General features: G+C 50.1%; 1 protein-coding gene across 9 annotated transcripts in view; it reads left to right on the top strand.

The window, feature by feature from the left end:
- BCORL1 (BCL6 corepressor like 1) overlaps window positions 1–16970 on the top strand; it is a 67866-nt gene extending 50896 nt beyond the window's left edge. For 8 of the 9 annotated variants that reach the window (XM_059679461.1, XM_059679454.1, XM_059679456.1 and 5 more), the window contains one exon: window positions 356–952. In XM_059679461.1, coding sequence (XP_059535444.1) covers window positions 356–865 — 510 coding nt within the window. In that variant the 3' untranslated portion in view covers window positions 866–952. Of the gene's footprint in view, window positions 1–355; window positions 953–1752; window positions 1899–9605; window positions 9684–11559; window positions 11714–14978 lie in introns of those variants that run through there. The other variant, XM_059679462.1, reaches the window with a different exon arrangement.
- The last annotated feature ends 6909 nt before the right edge of the window (window positions 16971–23879 follow it).

The raw sequence follows: 23879 nt of genomic DNA, 5'->3' as shown, positions 1-23879 counted from the left end.
TACAGAGAGGAAGGGAGAGGGGATAGAGAGAAACATTAATGAGAAAGAAACATTGATCAGCTGCCTCCTGCACACCTCCTACTGGGGATGTGCCTGCAACCAAGGTACATGCCCTTGACCGGAATCGAACCTGGGAGACCCTTGCATCTGCAGGCCGATGCTCTATCCACTGAGCCAAACTGGTTAGGGCGGGGCTAACTGTCTTGACAAAAGATTTTGAGACTCGCCTGTTGGTCCCCAGAATAAAGGGCAGGCTCTGAGACTCTCCCAGACATTTGGAGAGCTTCGAACCTAACTGGGGTGGTTTCAAGAATTAGGCCACTTTTTGCTCATGGAGCTATCCTTGTCCCCACAGGACGTTGTTCTCTACTGTCTCCAGAAAGACAGTGAGGATGTGAATCACCGCGACAACGCCGGCTACACAGCCTTGCATGAGGCCTGCTCCCGGGGCTGGACCGAAATTCTGAACATCCTGCTGGAACATGGGGCCAATGTGAACTGCAGTGCGCAGGATGGCACCAGGCACGCCCCCCCCACCCCTCCCTGCCACTCCCACCCTCCCCCAGCTCAGCTCCAGTCTAGACCTTTGCAGCATGCCAGGCTGCCAGGCTGCGAGTTGCACAGAGGCCTTGTCAGGAGGGGTTTTAGGAAGAGATCTGCAGACTGCAGGGGGGACCGGATTAGGGCAGAGATGGATGTGTTCCCAGCTGGCCAGTCCACAACATTTACCAGGGGGAGACTGAGGTTGTCTAGGGATCACCCCATCAGATGCATCTTTGCCAGGAAGACTGCTCAGGCTTTCCTCAAACTATCCTGGTGGTGCACCTGTCTCAGGCAGAGTCTCAGGCTTCAGGCACTAGGGTAACATACAGATTTAATTTTTTTTAATAGCTACACTTATATTTTATTTATTTATCCTCACCTGAGAATATTTTTCCATTAATTTTTAGAGAGAGTGGAAGGAGGGGGAGATACACACACACACACACACACACACACACACACACACACATATCGATGTGAGAGAAACACATTGATTGGTTGCCTCCCACATGAACCCCCACCAAGGCCAGGGATTGAGCCTACAACCCAGGTACATGCCATTGACCAGAGTCGTGCCAGGGACCCTTTAGTCTGCAGGCTGACACTCTGTCCACTGAGCTAAATCAGTTAGAGCCTGATTTGATTCTTGATTGATCTCTATACCCTTTTTAAAAAGACACCTGCTGTGTCTTATAGAAATTGCACCCATTCTCTTCTACTCTATCAGAGCGCTTACTTCCTGGCAAAATTGAAACATGAGCCACATACCAAGTGGGGTGACTTGGGTCAAAGGACTCTGGCTCTGCTTGGCCACCACTTGTGGAGCTGTTTTGCTCATCCCTGCTCATGGGAAGTCATCAGGTCCTTCTGTTCATAACCCCAAGCATCTGCTTTAAGTTTATCCTCAGTCGAGGTCCATTCTCTCCAACCCCAGTAGTACCAATGGAGCTTCATTGTGCCATAGAGACAGTCTCAATATGTGGGGGGAACATAAGAGAGAGAAATGGAAGGGAGGAGAAGAGCACAGGGAGAGAGTAGGTGGGGAGATGTAGTGGGGGTGCAGGCCAGAGATGGTTCCTCTCCTCTAAGTCTTACCCACATTGTACCGGGGTCATCTCATTTTACTTCTCCCTGACAAGGCAGCCTGAGGTCTAGACACCCAGCTTCCCACTTGTGCCCTATTGTCCTCACCCTGTATCACCTCCACAGGCCAGTTCATGATGCAGTAGTCAACGACAACCTGGAGACCATCTGGCTCTTGCTGTCCTATGGGGCCGACCCCACACTGGCCACCTACTCGGGGCAGACAGCCATGAAGCTGGCCAGCAGCGATACCATGAAGCGCTTTCTCAGCGGTAAGCACAGCCCAGACTTGAAGCCAGCATCCTTGAGGCTGGCTTCTGAGTCCTGAATTCCTGAGGAGAGAGTCTTCATCTCCCTCCATCTCAAACAGCTCCCATGAGAGGCGTCAGCCCTTTTCACAGGCTTTCTTTCAAGCGTCTCAGAAATCTCTATATACTTTAAAAAGCCCAAAGGCCCACTTCCTCTTGTCCTTGTGCTGTGAGTGTCCACATTGAATGCATCCTCTTCAAGACCCTGCCAGCCTGCGGGGACCCATTTCCTAGCGAGGCATGTAGGGCAGGCCTCCCTATGGGACAGCAGCCCCACTAACAGATTTAATTGGGGGAAAAATGTATTGACCTCTGCTTTGAATGGGATATCAGTTGCAAAGAAGTGACACAGTGTTTTGTTTTCTGTTTTTGCATTTTCTCCTGTTGGTGATCAGAGTAGAACCCTTGGGACCCCTCCTGGCACTTTATTTCTCACAGCCCTTGCCTGTGGTAACTGAGTTGTTCCCTCTGCATCCCCCCCACCCCATTCCTTTCTCATCCTCACCTAACCCCTGTGAAAAAGTGTCTGGTGTTCAGGCCTATGGCAAGGGCCACAAGCCAACATGCGTTCGTTTTCTCATGAGCAGATGGCAGCTGTTTGTCTGCAGTTAGATAGCTATAGTGAGTTGGGCAGCGGGAGGAAGATAAGGAGGGAAGTCTAGCTCGGGCATGCTCAGTGGGAATCTTGACCTTTGAAGGAAGAAACCCTGCCTCCTCAGTAACATCACAGCTTGGCCCTCCCTCTAGCAGTTACTTCTTCAGACTGCCTGAGTGACAGACAGACGGAGCTGTATCACTCACCCTCCTTGGAGGTGTTGATGTTTGTGGTAGAACCCCTCTGGGATTGGAAGCCCACAGGACTAAGGGTTTGCCCAAGGTCACTCCCTGGTTAGTCTCCCCACCTCTCCCTGCCCCCACACCACACATGCCCCAGAGAGGCAGTTCTGGGCTCCCAACCAGGGGCTCATTTGTTTATTGAACAAAGGTTAACTAGGTAGCTGATGATGGAGGAACCAGAACTGAAGATCTTCATGAAAGGAAGACTAGATGGGAAGTGCCACCTAGATGCTAATAAAAGCTGGAGGGGAACAATGGAATGCCACTGAGGGAGGCCTTGACTTCTGCTCAGACAGCCTCCATTCTGTCTGCAGTCAAGTCAGCTAAACCCAGCAGTTGCTGATCACCTAATACAGGCCTCAGGCCTCACAGCCAGACCCAGCCTCTCCCTGGCTTAGGGAAGGACTCTCTTTTCCTTTCCCCCAGCTCTGGCATCCTAGGCCCCTATCATCAAGGGGCAGAGCCACTTTGTGATGCCCATTCAGTCATTTGTCCTGGGCCAATGATGACTCATATTCCCTTGGCTGAACCATTCCCAGAGTGCAGGGCTTGAGGAAAGCACTCTGTGGCCTCCTCCCACATACCATACATGTACTCTCTTATATGCACACATGTGGAGGTGTCTGCACACCACTCGATTCCCAGGAAAAGCTGGCACAGGTGACCATCCAGAGCATCTCAACTTGATAAACGCACTGCATGAAGCTCTGTCTCTAATCAACAGCTCTAATCCAGGGCCTCTGTGGTCTAGAGATTGTCCTCCTGAGCTCCTGGGGGTCTTGGGGCCTTCTGGGTCCACATAAAGCTATCTCTGATCACCTGAGTTAGCAGACGAACTCTTAAAATAAATAAATATGTATATATTTCAGAGTGGAAGGGAGAGGGAGAGAGAGAAACATCAATGATGAGAGAGAATGATGATCAGCTGCCTCCTGCACGCCCCCCACCGGGGATCGAGCCTGCAACCTGGGCATGTACCCTGACCGGGAATCAAACTGTGACCTCCTGGTTCATAGGTCAACGCTCAACCACTGAACCACACCAGCAGGGCAGCAGACGAACTCTTTACTTCTCTGACCCTTTCTCTAAAATCCCAACAGAGTTTGAATGTTGAAACCATTTTAAGTAGTTAAGAAATTAGAAATAAATACGTTTCTCTCTCTTCTTCTCATTTCTATGAGAAATAGGTAGCCTTTTGATGCCTCCTTAAACTGACTCGAGTGCCAATCCCTGTTGCAGAAGCAAGAGAAGACTTTTCTTAATTCCTGCACTTCGTAGCTTGTCCAGGCCGAGCACCTTTATTCAAATCTTGACATTGTTTCTCAACATTATGGGGTGGAGCTGTAGCTTCATAATGGGGTCCAGGAGCTGAAAGGAATGTAAAAACGGAACCACATCTTTTCCATGCAAATGGAAAAGTGGCATTAAAGGGAGATCTCTGTCTGGCTTTTGGGGAAAGTGTGAATAAGCCTGGAGACCAGGACCTTAGCCTGCCACCCCAGGAAGGCAGGCACTGAGAGTCAGTGGGCTTCCAGGAGGGGGATCTTGGGTCCAAAGGCTGTTTGAGGGGATGTGAGGGCAATATGCAGGGTCTTTTTAAAGAATCCAGGTACAGTTCACCTAACAGCTGTTTCACACTTAGTATATTTACAATGTTGTGCAACCATCATCAGGCGCTTTTTTGGTTCCTTAAAGTGAGTATTTCTCTTTTTGTGTCCTCGTATCCCTCTTTCTCAGAGCTCAAGAAGCCACTGGGTAGAGTGGCACAGTGGCTCTAGGAAGCACCATGAGGCTGGAGGTTGGAGAGGCAGTTCCCTCCATTCCCCCACCTCCCTGTCCCTACACCTGGATGCATTTGGGTGGACTTCTGGATTTTTCTTTCACCCTTCCTGTCTGGCTGAAGTATTTTAAAAGCTCTTTGCTTTTCATCTCCAGGCATTTGCCTGATCAGACTCTCCATAGGTTGTCTTCTTCCTCCCCTAGTGGGGATCCCACTGGGCAGAAAATGAAGGAGAATCCCAATAGGGTGCAAAGGGCTCGCAGTCGGAAAGGTGAGCGAGAGTATCAGGGTTGCGCCTTATGTAGAGCTTCCCTCACTTTGTGCAAGGCCCTTGTTCAGGAGGAGTCTGGGAATCAGATCCTCTTTTAAATACGCAAAGGAATATTACTATTTACGGGTATCTGCAGTGAATCCTTTTGTAAAGCAGGTTGGTATTCATTTGGGTTATAAATGTGGATCTCCTGCATTGGGTTGGCTTAAAATGAGGCCCATTTCTCCCGAGCTCATGAAGGATGTAGTGGCACTCCTTCATGCATTTATTCATCCACGCATTTAGTGATCACCTGTTAGTTTTCAGGTACAGTGCTGGGTACTAGAGGTCAGATAGTGAGCCTTTCTCTTACATCCTGGGGCTTGGAGCACCAAGCCATCCAACCTCCCTCCAAAGGCCTTTGGAAGACCTCCTCCTCGGGTCAAATGACAGGCAGGCATGTGACTGATTTGCCTTTGACCCTTTGAAGGGAAGAATAATATCCAAGCTAGCCAAGGGAAAACAGGTTCATTTTTCCTCCTTTGTTGGAAAGAATGTGGGAGCTGGGGGCGTTGTTGCCGTTTGGTTTGGGGCATTGGAGGAAGTATCGGGACTGCTTTTCCTCCCACTGATGAAAGGGTTAGCAATTTACCACTTGAGGTCACTGAATCACAGGTTTTTGTTTTTCCTGCCAAAGACCTCTGCTGTATGACCCCATGTTGAAGACCGCTTGTTTTTTGTTTTTCTCCCCTTTCATGTCCCTCAGCTGGCAACTTGGTTGGAGGAGATGGGGAGTGGTCTGTTGGGACTAGAGAATCTCTGATTGCCATGGTGACCACTCAAACTGAGTACTTAAAACAATTTTTTTTAATTGAGGCAAAATTCACATAAAATTAACCTTCAAAAGTAAACAATTCAGTGACATGCAGTGCATTCACAATGTTGTACAGCCACTACCTCTATTTCGTTCCAAGACATTTTCATCACTCCCAAAATGAAACCCCATGCCCCATTAACCAGTTGCTTTCATTTCCCTCTCTCCCCAGCCCCTGGCAACCACTCATCTACTTTCTGTCTGTATGGATTTGCTCATTCTGGACATTTCATATAAACAGAATCGTATAGTATGGGGCCTTTTGTGTCTGACTTCTTTCATGGAATAGCATGTTTTGAAGGCCCATCTATGTGTTAGCATGTTTCAGTACCTCATTTCTTTTAAGGTTGAATAATATCCCATTGTATGGATATACCACATTTTCTTTAACCATGCATGTTGACTCACATTTGGGTTGTGTCCACCTTTTGGCCATTGTGACTAGAGCTGCTGTAAATGTGTATGGTACAAGCATTTGTTTGGGTACCAGTTTTCAGCTTTTTTGTTATATACCTAGGAGCAGGATTGATGGACTGAGGGTATTTTTTAAAAAACTATGTTTTTATTTATTTTTTAGAGAGAGAGGATTATTTTGGTTAATCCCCAATTTTTTAGGCAGGGAGAAGGAGAGAAATATAGAAATATCAGCATCAATCAGCTGCCTCCTGCTTGCCCCCCACTGGGGATGGAGCCCACAACGCTGGCATGTGCCCTGACCAGGAATCGAGCCGTAACCTTCTGGCTCATAGGTCGACGCTCAACCACTGAGCCATGTCAGCCGGGCTGGACTGAGGGTTATTTTTCAGGAAAGAATAAGAGTAAAGGACTGAAAGTTATGGGAGGGGGCAAGGAAAAGGAAAGTTAGTCTCCATCCTGATTGTATGTGAAGACCTGTGAGGAAATGTGACTTGAAGCTGCACCATCGAGCAAGCCTTGTAGTTTCTTCCTGTGTTCCACTCATGGGCCTGTTCGGACTTTTGCATCTTTGCTCATGCCAGTTAACTTTGGCCATCTCAAAAAGGGAAATTCACCTGCAAATGACAAAGATTTGCTGTTAGGAGAATTAGAGGAATGTGCCGGGGGCTCTGAAGGCAGTTTCCAAAGAGGCGTCCTAGGAATGTAGTGACCTAGGGCTGCTCTGATGGAGTCCTCGTGTGACCTCTTGGTGGGGACTGCAGTCATTTGAACATATAGGTTTCCACATGCTGGTTAAGCAAGCACATTACTTTATAGTCTGTAGTCTTGCCTTGTGGTAATTTCTCCCTCCCTTTTTTTGTTATTTTGGTTAATCCTCACCTGAGGATATTTTTCTATTGATTTTTTAGAGAGAGTGAAAGGGAGGGGGAGAGACAGAGAGAGAGAAATATCAATGTGAGAGAGACACATGGATTGGTTTCCTCCTGCACACACCTTGGTCAGGGTTGGGGATTGAGCCTGCAACTGAGGTACATGCCCTTGACTGGAATTGAACCTGGGATCATTCAGTCCACAGGTCGATGCTCTATCCACTGAGCCAAACTGGCTAGGGCTCCCTTCCTTTCTTTCCCATATATTATGTTCTTACTATATGTAGGCACCTGGGCTTAGGTACTAAGGAAACAGTGATGAACAAGTTAGATGTGGTCCCTATCTTTATGATCTCATCCCTGGATCTCCTAGCACACCTAGCACAGGGCTAGGCACAGAATAGACACCTGCCTGACTGACCAATGCTTTAGGAAGAAACCACTGTCAACTCTAAAGTGACAGGATACAGAAGAGCACATAAGCTGGCAGCCGTGACCTCAGAGTTTTTTCATAGAATGAACAAAAGATCTAATATACTTGACTAAAGGTTTTCCATTTTGGCTGCTCAGCCATTACTTTGAAAGCTTCTCTCTGGCTGCCTTTTCCTACTGGAAGAAACCCTTCATCTCCTAGAACGCTGCTAAAAACGGACTCCTTTCACCGGGTCACAACAGCTAAGAGGTATTTTTGCTGATAGGATGTGTGAAGATAAAGGTATGTTGGAGTGGATAGGACCTTCCATCATGGGAAAATAGCTCTGCTCCTTTAAGAGTGGCTGCCTGCTCACTTCCTCCTGGGATTTCATTTTCAGGGGGCACTCACCTCATCTGTGCCCTGTGGACTCTCCTGTCCTGTTGCCCATGTGTCCCTTAAGGGCTGGTGGCAACCATACACAGCTAAGTCAGCTTGCCAATTGCACGAGGTGGCATATTGGTAACCGCAGGGCCATGTGCCCACAGATGACACAATTGAATTTGTTGTTAAAGACCTGCTTTTTGTCCACGTGGGACTGAAAATTGAAACAGTTCCACTAGATGAAGCGTAGCTAGGAAACAAGGAGGCTAAGTGGTGACCTGATGTCTGTCCTCAGATCAAGCAAGCAAAAGGTGGTTACAATTTTTTTGTGGTAAAGTACTTATAACACAATTTATTATTCTAAGAATTTTAAAGTGTACAATTGAGTGGTATTAAGTATAGTCACAATGTTGTACAAACATCACCACTATCGAGTGTCAGAACTTTCTCATCACCCCCAAAGGAAACCCTGTACCCATTAGGCAGTCACTTCCTGTTCCCTCCCAATCACCAATCTGTTGTATCTCTAAATGTGCCTGTTCTGGATATTTCATATACATGGAACCATATAATATATGGCCTTTTTATGTCTGGCTTATTTCACTTAATATGGTGTTTTCAAATTTCTTCTAAATTGGAGCATGTATTAGCACTTCATTCCTCCCTGTGGCTGAATAATATTCCATTGTATGGATATACCACATTTGCTTATCCCTTTATCAGCTGAATAACATTTGGGTTGTTTCCACTTTGGAGCTATTGTGAACAGAGCTGCTGTGAGCATTTGAGTGTTAGTTTTTGCTTGAACACCCATGTGAAAGGTTTTTGTGAGGATAAACTTGGCCATCTCCTAGATGTTTTTTGTTGTTGTTAATCCTCACCTGAGGATATTTTTCCATTTATTTTTAGAGAGTGGAAGGGAGGAAAAGAGATACAGAGAGAGAAACATCGATTTCAGAGAGACACATCAATTGGTTGCCTCCCACACGGGTCCCTGACCAGGGCTGGGGATCCAGCCTGCAACCGAGGTACGTGCCCTTTACCCCTTGACCAGAATGGAACCCGGAACCCTTCAGTCCACAGGCCGAGAAACTGGTTAGGGCTCCTAGATGGTTTTCAAAGATGAAACAGGAATTGTGCTTCCTTATCTTACTTTGAATTGGGGAGATCATGATTTGGCGATGTTTCTCTCATCGATGTTTCTAACTCTCTATCCCTCTCCCTTCCTCTTTGTAAAAAATCAATAAAATACATTTTAAAAAATGATTTGGATAAATAAGCATTGTAACCAGCAGGGAATTAAAAGTCCTGGGATAGGTCTAGGATTCTGCTTGCAGAGTAATTGCCCTGCACCATTTAAAGCAGGGATCCCAGACCTAAATGCCTTCAGGCTGATCCTGTAAGAGAGCAGAGCAGGCTGGGTGGGGACTGTTGAATTGGACAATAGCACATGTCGCCTCTCCTTCCAGCCAACTGTTGACATGCAGGAATGTGGATTCAGTGTTGCCAGACCTTCTAATATTTTTTTCAAGAGAAGTTGGAAATCTGGATTTTTTTTAAGTGAAAGCTCTCAGTTTTAAAATGATGGATGTTAATTATTATTATTAATTTTTGTTTGTTTAAAACACTGGGCCAACCCCCAGGTGGTCAGTGGGCTAGACTTGGCTCCTGGCTGCTGGCTTGCAACCTGTGATTGACAGCCAGAAGCACATCACTCTCTCATCACTCCCAGACCCTCTTGTGGTCCTCCCCTTCTCCCATGTTCCTAAGCCCATGTGTATGTACTTTGCTTCAGATTCTTTATCCAGCCTACCCTCCTTGTCTCACTGCCTTCCCTTCTTTTATCAGATCACCTTTCGGATCTTCAGGGCCGCGCAGAGGGTGATCCTGGTGTATCCTGGGACTTTTACAGCAGTTCCGTATTGGGTAAGCTTGCGGTGGGATTCTTCCCCCACCCCCACCCCTAACTATGGCTCAGAGATGTGGGATTTGCTTTGTATTTCACTAATTCTTCTTAAAGGCCGGAGTGACCCTGTGGAAATTGCCCTTCTTACCCTGTTACTGTTAATAGCTTATAGACCTTTTCAGCCCAAACTCTAGTGCTTGCCTCCCCCAGACTCAGAACCCATTGGCCTAAACTAGGAGATGCTGCTTATTTGGAAAAAGCTATCATTAGCCCTCTACCAACCCCACCCTGGGTATTTATTTTTAATTTGCTCTCTTCCAAGGTCCCTTTCTCTTCCCTTGTTTTGTCCTAACCCAGCCAGAAGCACCACCCCTATGCACATTGTCACCTTTTGTGGTATTGCTCACACTCAAGAGAGACCCAGCCCCTCATCTGGAAGCTGCCACTCCCTCCCTCCCCTGGCCCCACAATGTGTACTGCAGTGATGGCGAACCTTTTGAGCTCGGCGTGTCAGCATTTTGAAAAACCCTAACTTAACTCTGGTGCCGTGTCACATATAGAAATTTTTTGATATTTGCAACCATAGTAAAACAAAGACTTACATTTTTGATATTTATTTTATATATTTAAATGCCATTTAACAAAGAAAAATCAACCAAAAAAAAATGAGTTCACGTGTCACCTCTGACACGCGTGTCATAGGTTCGCCATCACTGGTATACAGTTTCTGAGATAGCTACCATCTCCCCAGCCCTTAGCCTTCTGGCCCAAGTTTTCCTCTCTGAGAAGAGCAGCCAGTCTTTATCCGTGTCAGTCATCTATCATTCACCGTCAGGCCAGGGGCTGCAGACTGAGGGAAGCACCACCCTCTAAGCTTCAGGGGAGCTGGAGCAGGAGCAGGTGGGGACAGAGTGAAATATACCACACCCACACTCATCTGGGCAAGGGAGCTGGCCAAGCCCTCTCTGGGCTTTTGGAGATTCCAGCAGGCAGTTGGGGTGGTTTTGGAAAATGGGGGGGTGGGGGTGGTGAAGAACAGGTGTTTTTAACCTTGCCTTTGACCATGATGGTATCTTCAGGCTTTCATCTCCAGCAGTGGAGCAGCTCATCCTTCACATCACCTTGCTTTTTTCCAACTGAAAGGTGGAGTAGTATAATGAATCTCTGGCCTCAAAAGATTACTGTCTTCCAGGGATCGAACTTTCATGTGCCGTGGGATTATCGAAACTTGGCCCTGGCCAGGGTTCTGTAGGCTTGCTGTTTTTCTTCTAATCACCCACCTTTATACCCCTTTGTGTTTTTGTTGTTGTTAATGCTCACCCGAAGAGGATATTTTTCAATTGATTTTTTTAGAGAGACTAGAAGGGTGGGGGAGAGACAGAGAGAAACACTGATGTGAGAAACATTGACTGAATGCCTCCCGTACACACCATGAGCTGGACTAGGCTGGGGATAGAGCCTGCAATCAAGATATGTGCCCTTGACCGGAATCAACCAGAGAACCTTCAGTCCTCAGGCCGATGCTCCAACCACTGAGCCAAACTGGCTTGGGCTGTCTTTTGGGGGGTTTTTAATCCTCACCCGAGGATATGTTTCCATTGATTTTTAGAGAGAGAGGAAGGGAGAGGGGAAGAGAGAGAGGAAAACACTGATTTGAGAGAGAAACATTGATTGGTTGCTTCCTGTTTGTGCCCCAGCTGGGGATCAAACACGTTGTAATCCGGGCACCTGCCCTGACTAGGAATCGAACCCGAGACCTTTCTGTGCATGGGATGAAGCACCAACCAACCCAGCCCCACCAACCAGGGCCATACCCCTTTGTGTTGTTGGAACATTTCTGTTCTTCTGTTTTGTGCATCTAGCTAAGTCCTAATTCCCTGTGTGCTCTCCTTACAGATGAAAAAGAAGGGTTTGCCTGTGACCTCCTACATAACCCCCCTGGGAGTTCTGATCAGGAAGGAGATGATGGCGAAAAGGATGATTTTATGTTTGAGCTCTCAGACAAGCCTCTTCTCCCTTGCTACAACCTCCAAGTGTCAGTGTCCCACGGGTAAGTGTCTGAGAGACCTATGGGGACTGAGTGCCAGGATCCTGGCAACCCCTGGTCTGCCTTCCTTGGAGGGTGGAATTCTCCAGAAGGAAGCCGAGACCTGGAGACAAATGCTGCAACATGAGAAAGATAATATATGACTAAGGCCATCCTCACTTTCCAGCCCAGATTGGTTATGTTCACAACAGAGGCTGGGCTGTAAGCTCTACATACGCTGAGTGTATATATTTCCCAAACCCCAAATCTAGCTTCACTCTCTGGAGGAGTTTTGTGCTGTTCCTGGGTGAAAGAGGGGATCTGGGGGATATTTGGACTGCTGAACTATTAGAATCTCTGGAACATTTTTGTGGTTTCTGGGGACAGCCAGACAGAATATTTGAAATCGAGAGTCTAGGAAAGGTCAGGATATATGGTTGCCATAGGTATGGGGCCCCTGGGGTCTGTAAGTAATCCCCAGGCTGCTTTCTCACAGACTTAATGCTGGGGAGAGGATGGCCATCAGTGCTATCATCTCAGATTAACATGTATTTTATATCAGGGATCAGCCATTGTCGGAGACTAGAATTTACCTGACACTTAACATTAAACTGAACCCAATTTAGTCTCTATTTGATGACTTGGAAGGCTGTTGGGCAGCCTGCAGGGCCACGGTTCTTGTCAGGTTTGCCGTACGGCAGCGTGTGGCAGTGCTAGTTAGGGTGATGAAGGAAGAATTGTCCTTTTTTTCTTAGCCTTCATCAAGTATTTTCTCTCTGGTCTCTTCTTCACATATTTCAAACAGCTTTGCAAACACTTTCAAGGATACTTTTCCTTTGATATCTATTGTTAAAATATCAGATCTTTTTTTTTAAGTGAAAACCCACAATAGAGGGAGGAGTGGACAGTGGCTTAGGAATCCTTCAAGTGAGCTCCTCCGTTGAGGACTCCAACCATTCCACCACAGTTTCTTTGCATCCCTTCCCCCATGGCCAGATAAGAATAAAAATAGCCTATATGATGACACTGTAGGGATCAAGTTTCAGGGGCTTTTGGTCCTTATTCTTCTGGGCATAAGCTGATCCCTGAGGGCGGGGCTGGGCCTCTGGGATATAGTATTGCACAGTTAATTAATTCCTCCAAAGTATTCAGCACCTCCTTCTTTGAAACAGGATCTTGGGCCCAGGCAGTAAAAGGACCAGGGCTGTGTGCTCTAGGTGTGGACAGAACACAAGCAACCTGGGCGGCACGCCACTCGGCAAGCAGGGTGGCAGGGAGGTTTTTTGGTCAAGAGCTGGGTGTGGGTAACGCTGGTTTTCCTGATGTTCCATCTTCTAGCGCCTCTTCTGAATCTGCCCTGCCCCACAGCTGCAGCACGATGTGAAAATTTTGTTTTTCAAGAAGTAGGGGGGTGTGGAACAGTGACTTGCTGAGGCCTTGTGGGGTTCAGAGTGCCTTCTGCATCATCAAAACAAACCTGAATTCTGATCACTAGTGTCAATGTTCTAGGGGGTTTGCCATTCTTCTTTTATTAAATATATTTTTATTGATTCCAGAGAGGAAGGGAGAAGGAGAGAGAGATAGAAACATCAGTGGTGAGAGATAATCATTGAGCAGCTGCCTCCTGCGTGTCCACAACCCAGGCATGTGCCCTAACTGGGAATCAAACCGTGACCTCCTGGTTCATAGGTCAATGCTCAACCACTGAGACACACCAGCTGGGCAGGGTTTGCCATTCTTTGATGATCCAAGTATATGGTATTTATAGTCCTTTTCTCTTAACTCAGAGCACTCCATTCCCTGATTGTGTAAGATGACAGTTTTCACTCATTTGGAAGAAATGTTGCATTTTAGGGATAAGACTTGTGGGTCTTGGTAGAAGTTTTAGGCACTGTGTAGAACCTTCAATTCCATAAACATGTCTTAAGCAGTTGCACCTTTCCGAAATGGGCTCCATTATAAATAGTATGACAGGGGTGTGAACCAAGTGCCAGAGACTGTGGAGGGTGGGACGAGCAAGCAGCTACATTGGCGGAAGGCTTAACAGGTAAGATGGCATCTGAGCTAGGCCAGAGAGGAGAGGAGGAGTGAGGGTGTGGCATGAGCAAAGGCACTGAGACACTCAGGTTCCAAAAGTTCAGAAAACAGGGCTAGTCCTTCCCCAAATGGCTGGAACTTTGGTGGAAGATACTCTGTGTGTGTGCGTGTGTGTGTGTGTGTGTTGGGTGATGATTGGCCTAAAGAGGTTGAATGGGGTCATGATGCTTAGAAGGTCTTGCATAATGTCACGCCAAAGAATTTGAAGTTTGGTGTTTTTTTGTGTTTTTTTTTTTGCTGAAGGTACTGGGGGTCCATTGAAAACTGTTTAGGGAATGAGTGAACAGGTCAGGTTTCTTTTTAGAAAACTAATAGTAACAGAGGGTCCAGTGAGGGTTGGGGAACAGAAAAGTGACTCTTGGCAGCAAGGAAACCAGCTAGGAGGCTGATGTAATATGTAATATAGTACAGGCCAAAAGTGGTGAAGGCTGGACGTGGGACAGTTGAATGGCAAGAAGGGAAAGCCCTGGACGCAGGGACCACTGACATGGGGATGCAGCATCGCTTCTTGGTTTAGTCCACGCAAGCGGCTGGCCTATGACTGGCCTCTCCAGCACCCCTCTCAGCTGTCCCCAGGCTGCCACCCAGTCGGGTGTGCTCAGCAAAGGCAGACCGGCTGTAATGTGAGCTCCGGCCCTGCAGAAACGATGGTGCTGCCGCTGGAGAAAAAACTTGTCTAATGCATTCCAGAGCCAAAGAGAAATGCCTTTTGGATTACCCGCAGTTTCGGCCTTTCTCCATGGCCCCCCTCTGCTGGGGAAGATCTTGGAGAAAAAGGAGGCAGGGGAAGCCAGAGTGCGAACAGGAAAGAGAAACCAGTGGGGCTGCAAGGGTCAGTGGTGAGGAGAACTGGACCCCGCAGATGGTCAATTCTGGGGCATGGTGCCGGTGAAGGCCTAGGGGAGCCTACTAAGAGTTTTAGGTTCTGGAAGGCCCTTTCCCCCCTGCTCCCACTTTTTGGAAGAGGTCAGTCATGGGTGGAGTGCTTGCCATTTAGCTGAAAAGCTGGGCCAGCCAGTAGAGCGGGCAGGAGCAAATGTTTGCCTCAGCTACACCCAAGGAGCCTCTCGTTTAATGGGGGTTGGGGGGCGTTGCCAGATGGGCAGCCTTCCTGAGCCTTCCAGAGTGTTCCCTGCACGCCCACCGCTTCCCCTCCACCCCCTTCCATAACTCCCATCCTTGCCTTTTGCAGGCCCTGCAACTGGTTTCTCTTTACTGACGTCCTGAAGAGGCTGAAGCTTTCCTCCAGGATCTTCCAGGCCCGGTTCCCGCACTTTGAAATTATCACCTTGCCCAAGGCTGAGTTCTACAGGCAGGTGGCCTCCAGTCAGCTGCTGACCCCTGCCGAGAGGCCCGGAGCCATGGACGAGTGCCCCCCGGGCTCCTCGGAGACTGTGGAGCTGGTGCGGTATGAGCCTGAGATACTTCGGCTCCTGGGGTCCGAGGTGGAGTTCCACCCCTCGAACAGTTGATGGGGAAAACAGCTCCTCCCTTTTCTTCTTTCTCCTCCCAATTTCACCCTTCCCCACCGTCCATGTTTTCCCCCACCCAGCACCAGACTGCAGAATGAGGCAATAATCCGGACCAACAAGAAGCCGCCTTATCAACGCCAGCATTAGTGACTGGATTTTTTTTTGAGGGGGGGTGTTACAATTAGTTCTCATCTCCCTGTCATCGTTATTGTTGTGTGGTTGATGATGGGGGTGGAATGTTAAACTCCACATCTGAGGACAAGAGGTCCCGGGGGTGGTGGGAAGTGGCACCAGGGTCCCTTGGACTGGCCTCCTTGTATATGACTAAGACCAAACCTGGGCCCTGGGTGGCCGTGGCCTGTCTGGAGGAGAAAGGAGAAAAGCCTAAATCTCTGAGCGCCCCTTCCATTCCCCTGTGTTCTTCTGTCTTCCATAGTATTTATTTTATTAGTATTTAATTTGTATTTCATTGGTTTCTGATAAGTCTGTATCACTGTGATAATTTGAGACAACTTGTATTGAGGGACTTTCTTCACCTCCTTTCTTTGTTTTTCTGTTGATAAGCTCTGGAGCTGCTCCCCCCTCCCTCCCTCTGACAAAGTTACTCCCAGGGTCTCCCCTACCACCACTGGGGAGGGGGTGGAGAGAGGTGGGAGCCATCCGCTTTTGACTAATGAAGGTGGCTGGTGCTGGCCCAGGGCTGGGGGTTTGGGGGTAAATCCTGAGGCTTTGGTGCTCCCCTACCCCCAGTTTTTTCTGTTTCATCGCCCCCTACCCTTTTCAGCAAGCAGCCCTGCTACCTTGACATTGGTGTTTACTGGGGAAGAGACAGCATCGTGGGAGGGAGGGGTTGATGAGAGTTGAGAGGGTCTGAAGGATGAGGTCACCTCCTCCTTGTGCTTTCTTCACTGCTCCCCTCAGAGTGCACAATATGGGTGTGTTCCTGCAGCTATGCCCCCTGCACCCCCAGCCGCCCACCCCTGTGTGCTCTTAACCTCTGTGGATACTGAGCCTCTCTGCTCCCAACCCTTTTCCCCCATCTCTCTCCATCACCAGACTCACAGGACCCCTTCCTCTCTCCCTTTCCTCCTCCCTCTGCCCCCTATTCTACTTTGGAATCTGCAGAGGGCTCTGGGGTTGACTGCCAGATGTGAAGTCTGGCCTCAGCTGTTTCCTAGGTGAGGGCAGAAGACTGGTCTCGGGCAGGACCCGGGGCTGAGTGTGCGGCCTCCAGCACTGGGCGTGTTCAGGGAGAGAGAGGGATGAGCTTGGGCTGCTTCCCTGTCCCCACCCCACCCCCGTGTGGAATTGTCTTTCCCACTCTTGTTCTTATTTTTCTACCAATTGCTATTTTTCCGAACAATCCTTGTAGAGAGTATGTGCCATCCAAAGGCAGGAGGGCCTAGCTGCGGCCAGCTCTGGTTGGAGATGGTACAGTTTTATTGTACAGGTGCTAAAACAACAACAACAAAAGAAGAAAATGGAAAAAAAAAAGACAAAAAAAAAGACAAAAAAAAAAAAGCCAGTTTGAGGATGGGGACAATCTTCTCTGGAGACTCCTGACCCATTCGGGAGCATTGGTGGTTATTTTCTTTGTATTGTGTTTGTTCTTTGTTCCAAGGGGAGGGTCTCAGCCCCCTTCTGTAGGACTGCTCCCCACCCCCATCAAACTGCCCAGTTGGTTTTGAAGTTGTTCTCCCTTTTAAAACAAACAACAACAACAACAACAAAAATATATATATATATATATAAAGTTGAGGGGTTTTGGGTTTTAATTTTTTTGTTTTGTTGGGGTTCATGGTATTTTGTGGTTTATTTTGTTTGCCTTTACTTTTTTGCATTTGGGTGTATATTCTGGCTGCCCTTTATGTTTCATTTTAAGCAACTGGCTGTGGAGTCAAAAACACTTGCATACTGAAAAACCTGTGTCAGGGCTTCTGTCTCCTGTCTCTCTTTACTCTCTGTATTGGCTTTTCTGTGTTTGAAGAAGATGGGCATTGTGGGGAGGGCAGAGGGGAAATTCCTGATCCTGCTTTGCAGTTTTGGGTCCTTCAAGGTACAACTAAGGAGGGCAAGCTGGAGTGGCTAGTGAACATTTACATCACTGGGGCTGGATCAGGAAAGGAAAGGACAGGAAAGGAAAAAGGAAAAGGAAAAGGAAAGAGAGGGGCAAGTCCTGGGGGACTGGCTGGTGGGGAGAATTGCTTACCTCTATTGGTTGAGTTTGTGTGTGTGTGTGTGTGTGTGTGTGTGTGTGTGTGTGTGTGTGTAGGCATGTGAGTGCATATGTATGTGTGTGCATGTACAGGCACGTTGGCGGGAGGAACCCTCTTTTAGGTGGCTGTGAGGAATGGTCCTCTCTCACTCAAGGAAATCACCTGCCTCCTGCCTCTCTTTCCTGCCCTGGACCACCCACATCGGCGTCTGACTGCAGGGTCTCACCACAGCCCTTACTGTTGTGCCAGTGTCCTGGCTGCCCACCCACATAGTACAGACCTTCCGAGGTTCTGGTTGCCTAAGATCCAGCTGTTATGGAGGCAAGATGCTCCACTTGCCTGGATGCCCCGGGTTTTAGAACTTTTCTCCCCACTTCTGAAAAATAGTGATGGAAGCTATGATTCCTTCTGACCACTGGCTCCAGAAAGTACTGTTTGAGGGGAAGGGGATGTTTGATAGGCCTATGATGGGGCCATTTCAAGCAGTATTCTTAGGGCCTCTCATTGTGGTTTAGGTCTCTGGAGAGCCCTGTCAGTGTATAGGCCAGATCTGTATATTTGGCCAACTGAAGTCCAGCCATCTCCAGGAAAGAACAGTGAGCTGCTCTCTTTTCTCAAGCCACAGAATCAGCCTCAACCAGAGTCTTTCTGACCAGATGGAGGATTATCAACCCCTTTGGTCCCCAGCATGAATCGTTCTCACTGGCCTTTGCTTCCCCACTTTCTGATCCTGAGACCCTTTAACATCCTCCTATCTAATAAAAGAGAAACATGGTAATTAGCGTACGACCGCTACCCTTCCCATTGGCTAATCAGGGTGATATGCAAATTAACTGCCAGCCAAGATGGCGGCCGGCAGCCAGGCAGCTTGAAACTAACATGAGGCTTGCTTGCTTCAGTGACTGAGGAAACTAACGTTCCCCGCCTGCCTTGCCGGCCTCTGAGCCTGCAGTTTGAAACATTGTAACAAATATAGAAGCTAAACAAAACCCCAGAAACCTGCTTTCAGTGAGCCAGGAACTCAGAGAGCTGGAGTTATACATTGTTTCGATTATAGAACCTAAACAAACCAGATACCTACTTTCAGCAGCAGAGGCCTCAGAGCTGGAGCCAGAGCTAAAGCTGGCCAAGAATAAAAAAGAAAAAGAAAAAAAGGAGCTTCAGCCCTAAGCCCCTCACCCAGACTGGCCAGGCACCTCAGTGGGGACCCCCACCCTGAAGGGTGTGTGACCAGCTGCAAACAGCCATCATCCCCTCACCCAGGCTGGCCAGGCACCCCAATGGGGACCCCCACCCTGAAGGGTGTGTGACCAGCTGCAAACAGCCATCATCTCCTCACCCAGGATGGCCAGGCACCCCAGTGGGGACCCCCACCCTGATCCAGGACATCCTTCACGGCAAACCAGCCAGCTCTACCCATGCACCAGGCCTCTATCCTATATAGTAAAAGGGTAATATGCCTCCCAGCACCGGGATCAGCATGACAGGGGGCAGCGCCCAAACCCCCTGATCGCCCTGCGGCTCTGTGTATGACAGGGGGCAGGGCCATAACCTCCCTATCGGCCCTGCTCTGTTCGTGACAGGGGAAGGCACCCCAACCTCCTGATCAGCCCTGCTCTGTGCCTGATACGGGGGGAGCTCCCCAACCCTCTGATCACCCTGCGGCTCTGTGTGTGACAGGGTGCGGCGCCCCAACCCCCTGATCGGCCCTGCTCTGTGGGTGATAGAGGGCGGCGGCCCAACCCCCCCACCCCCACCGGCCCTGCTCTGTGTGTGACGGGGTAGAGCCATAACCTCCCCATCGGCCCTGCCCTGACTGTGACAGTGGCGGCGCCCCAACCCCCTGATCGGCCCTGCTCTGTGGGTGATAGAGGGTGGCGCCCCAACCCCCTGATCCGGCCTGCTCTGTGTGTGACAGGGGGCGGTGCCCCAACTCCCCTATCGGCCCTACTCTGTGAGTGACAGGGGGGAGCTCCTCAACCCCCTGATGGGCCCTGCTCTGTGCGTGACAGGGGGGAGCTCCCCAACCCCCTGATCGACCCTGCTCTGTGTGTGACAGGGTAAGGAGCCCCAACCCCCCTGATGGGCCCTGCTCTGTGCATGACAGCGGGCAGCACCCCAACCCCGCCCCCCCACGGGCCCTGCTCTGTGTGTGACGGGGTAGAGCCATAACCTCCCCATCGGCCCTGCCCTGACTGTGACAGTGGCAGTGCCCCAACCCCATGATCGGCCCTGCTCTGTGGGTGATAGAGGGTGACGCCCCAACTGCCCCCCACGGGCCCTGCTCTGTGTGTGACGGGGTAGAGCCATAACCTCCCCATCGGCCCTGCCCTGAGTGTGACAGGGTGCGGCACCCCAACCCTGTGATCCGCCCTGCTCTGTGTGTGACAGGGGGCGGTGCCCCAACTCCCCTATCGGCCCTACTCTGTGAGTGACAGGGGGGAGCTCCCCAACCCCCTGATCGGCCCTGCTCTGTGCGTGACAGGGCGAGCTCCCCAACCCCCTGATGGGACCTGCTCTGTGCATGACAGGGGGATGCTCCCCAACCCCCTGATCGACCCTGCTCTGTGCGTGACAGGGTACGGAGCCCCAACCCCCCTGATTGGCCCTGCTCTGTGCGTGACAGGGGGTGGCGCCGCAACCTCCCCATCCACCCTGCCTTGAGTGTGACAGGGGGCGGTGCCCCAACCCCCCAATCAGCCCTACCCTGAGCGTGACATTGCAACCTCCCGATCCGCCCTGCTCTGTGCATGACAGGGGCGGCGCCCCAACTCCCCAATCGGCCCTGCTCTGAGCCCAACCAGGGGCTGCACCTAGGGATTGGGCCTGCCCTCTGCCACCCGGGAGCAGGCCTAAGCCAGCAGGTCGTTATCTCCAGAGGGGTCCCAGACTGCGAGAGGGCACAGGCCGGGCTGAGGGATCCCCCTCCCCCCCGAGTGCACAAATTTTTGTGCACCAGGCCTCTAGTCTATATAATAAAAGCATAATATGCTAATTAGAGGGATGTCCTTCCGGACGTCCTTCCAGACAAAGCCACAGTGGGTGGGGCTGAGGCAGAGGTGGCAGAGGCCCCCAGCCATGGTGGGCGGGGTCATGGCCCTTGCAAACATTTCGTGCATCATGCCTCTAGTTATATATATAATTTATTTCAGAGAGGGAGGTAGAAACATTGATGGAAGAATCATTGATCAGCTGCCTCCTCCATGCCCCACACTGGGGATGGTGTGCTCAACCCAGGCATGTGCTCTGACCGGGAATCAAACCATGACCTCCTGGTTCATAGGTTGACACTCAACCACTGAGCCATGCTGGACAGCCCGAGACCTTTAGTATAGTTGCTTTATCAGGTTTCCAAACAGCCTCATAACAGTACTGATTTCTGGGTGAGAGTCCTCTGTTTGGCACTTGCAGATATGCCAAACTCCGATATGTCAATAGGTGGTGAAAGCCATGTGGTGAGTATCAGGGCTCAGCTAGGCCCAGGGTGGTTTGGGAGCTCAAAAAGATGGACAAGGGCACTGGGGTGGTGGGAAAGACGTTCTGGGAGAGGTGATGCCCGTACACTTTAGTAGAAAAGTAGGAATTAGGGGTGGCAAGGGAAAAAAATCTTTTTTTTTTAATTAAATCTTTATTGTTCAGATTATTACATTGGAAAAAAATCTTTGAACTGAGGAGACAATCTGAGCAAAGTCTTGGAGACAAAGAAGGTAGTATGTGCAGGAAACTATAACCCATTTCAGTGTCACTGCAGCTGGAAGGGACAGATGGAGAGGGAGGGCACAGGAGCCCTGCTGGCCATGCCAAGAAGCACAGCTTGGACTTTTGCCTTAGGTGATACAGAAGGATGGGAAACTTTAAACTGGGTAGTGGGTAGTGACAGGGTTTGTTTTTGTTTTAATAAATTGGTAAAAATGTGTTGAAGGTGGGGCAGGTAGAGGGAGGAAAAGGTAACTGCTTGAGATCCCTCCCCAAAAAAAGATGAAGGGAGAGTGGTGGGGGTTCTACAAGGATTTCCTTTTAAGACAGGAAGGAGATGCTGTGGCAAAGTCAAAATGAACCAAAGGAATAGTCGTTTGGGGAGCCATGGACAGCTACAGGCATTTGGTTTGGTTGTGTGGGTGCTCACACCCCTTTGGTTCCCTGGAGAAAGGCAGAGTTAAAAGTGGAACCAAACAGCAGTTTATTTCTTACCTCCATTTTGGGTTCCTTTCCCCAGACCTTTCTTGAGTCCTCTGTCCTTCAGCCCAGGTTAGGAAGATCAGAGCAGGAGGTGTGGACGATGATATGAAATCTGCATCCCTGGTGAAAATTGGGGCAAAGATGGTGGCCTCTTATGAAATTACCTCCTAATACTTTCAGTGTGGTCTAGACCAGGGGTCAGCAAACTCATTAGTCAACAGAGCCAACTATCAACAGTACAATGACTGAAATTTCTTTTGAGAGCCAAATTTTTTAAACATAAACTATATAGGTAGGTACATTGCTATTAACTTAATTAGCGTACTCCTAAGGCTTAGGAAGAGCCACACTCCAGGGGCAAAAGAGCCGCATGTGGCTCGGGAGCCGCAGTTTGCCGACCGGGTCTAGGGGAAAGGGCCAGCTCCACAACTTACCACCTAGGTTGGTTAACCTTGGGCGAGAACCTAATGTTTCCGACCCTTAGTTGCTCCATCTGCCAAATGGGGCTCAATTTACCGACTAGGGAAGAAAATCATACTGAGTAAACAGGGCTGTTCAGCTCGAAGTTAGTTCCTCCCACACGCCCCAGGTCATGAACCTACAGTTAGTTAATGACCTTCTTACCAGACTGTTCCTCTTTGGGGTGAGGGGTTGAAACGGAGGTCCTATTCAAGGGTCCGTATTCTGGGAGAAAAGGACCATCTGCTATGTCTGCATCCCTATTTGGGTGGCTGGATGGGGTGGGGGTGGATTGGGTAGTAAACCCCTGTCCCTTCCTTATTCTAATCTCTAACAGGGAGGAGGGCGGGGGGAGGAAGCTCGTTAGGTATTTCTATTGTGTCCCACCCCGCTAAGACGCACGCGCGCGGGGTGTGTGTGTGTGTGTGTGTGTGTGTGTGTGTGTGAGAGAGAGAGAGAGAGAGAGAGAGAGAGAGAGAGAGAGAGAGAGAGAGAGAGAGACACGAGGGCGGGAATTGGGGGGGGGGCGTGCAGTGCTCTGGCTTTCTGGACCCCGCGACGGGCGGGCCTCCACGTGTTCCCCTAGACCACGGATTTCAATGGGGGGGGGGGCCTGGCTAGCTTGCAGCGTCGGGCTGCTGGGCGCAGATACATTCCGGGCTCACGCAGCGGGCAGTCGGGGGCCCTCCGCTGTCAAACCAATGTAGCGGGCGCCCTGGCCCGATCGCTTTCCGATTTTAAGGTAGAAAGCAGCGCTGCGTGAAAGTGTAGTTAAAGGCAGGCTACGGAGGGGAGGTGGGCCAGGCCAGGCGCACTGCGGCTGGAGCAGCGGCCTCGGCAACACGCGCGCCCGGGCCGGAGAGCGTGGCAGCTGGACTGCTGGGCCGCTGGGCCCGCCTCGTGCTCACCTGCTCATCAGGGAGGCTGGGGGAGGGGAGCGCCAGGGGCGGGGCCATAGCACGGCCAGCCAATGGGAGGAGGGCATTCCACCGATCAAGACCTGCATTTCCCCTGGAAAGTGGAGGGAGGAGGCGGGAGCCGGGGAAAGTTCGAAGCTACTGAGCCATGGAAGGCCTTGGCGGGGGTCAGAGTCACACGGGGATAGTTGGGGGCGCAGGGTCAAGACATAGAGACTAAAAGATGCCGGCCCTGTCCGCCTCTGCCGGGAGCCGCAGGCCCCGCCCCGCTGCCTCTCCTTCCCTGGGCTCCTTGGGGCCACCAGCCCGCTGTCCTCGGCTGGACAGCGCCCCCTGCTGGACGTCGGCCCCCACGTCCTGCGTGCCAGGTCCAAGGCTCTGGGAGGCTTCAACTGCCTGGCCTCCCAGCTCTGGGAGCTGCCTGGAGAGGAATAAGCTCATTTGCCTCAAATCCAGCAACGTTGGAGCTGGAGGCAGTGGCATCTTTAAAAATATGTGATGGGGTCAAAAAGACCTATGTTCGTGAGAATAACTTCTTGTCCTGCCCCTCCCACTGGGCCTGATCTTTCTGTCACTCAGTCCCACTCCGGAATGAGGAAATGGTCATGAGGCTGTCCCAGGAAGGGGCAGCAGCTAAGGGCAGGAGTTCACAGTTGTCCGTAACACCTGGTGACAGCAAGGCACAGCTGGAAGCAGCCTTGTGCTCCTGTGGCCACAGACCCAGGCAAAGGAAGCAGCTGCCTGCAGTGTTATATGAGAAGTAAAAAAGCTGTGGTAGCCCCCAATATGGGTTGTCCTCCTCCCGTGGCATAGGGCCACAATCCCCATGATCATATACAGGACTCATTCA

The sequence above is a fragment of the Myotis daubentonii genome, chromosome X (assembly GCF_963259705.1).
Source record: "Myotis daubentonii chromosome X, mMyoDau2.1, whole genome shotgun sequence".
In the NCBI taxonomy this organism is placed as follows: Eukaryota; Metazoa; Chordata; class Mammalia; order Chiroptera; family Vespertilionidae; genus Myotis; species Myotis daubentonii.
This window is presented reverse-complemented; position numbering and strand designations above follow the sequence as displayed.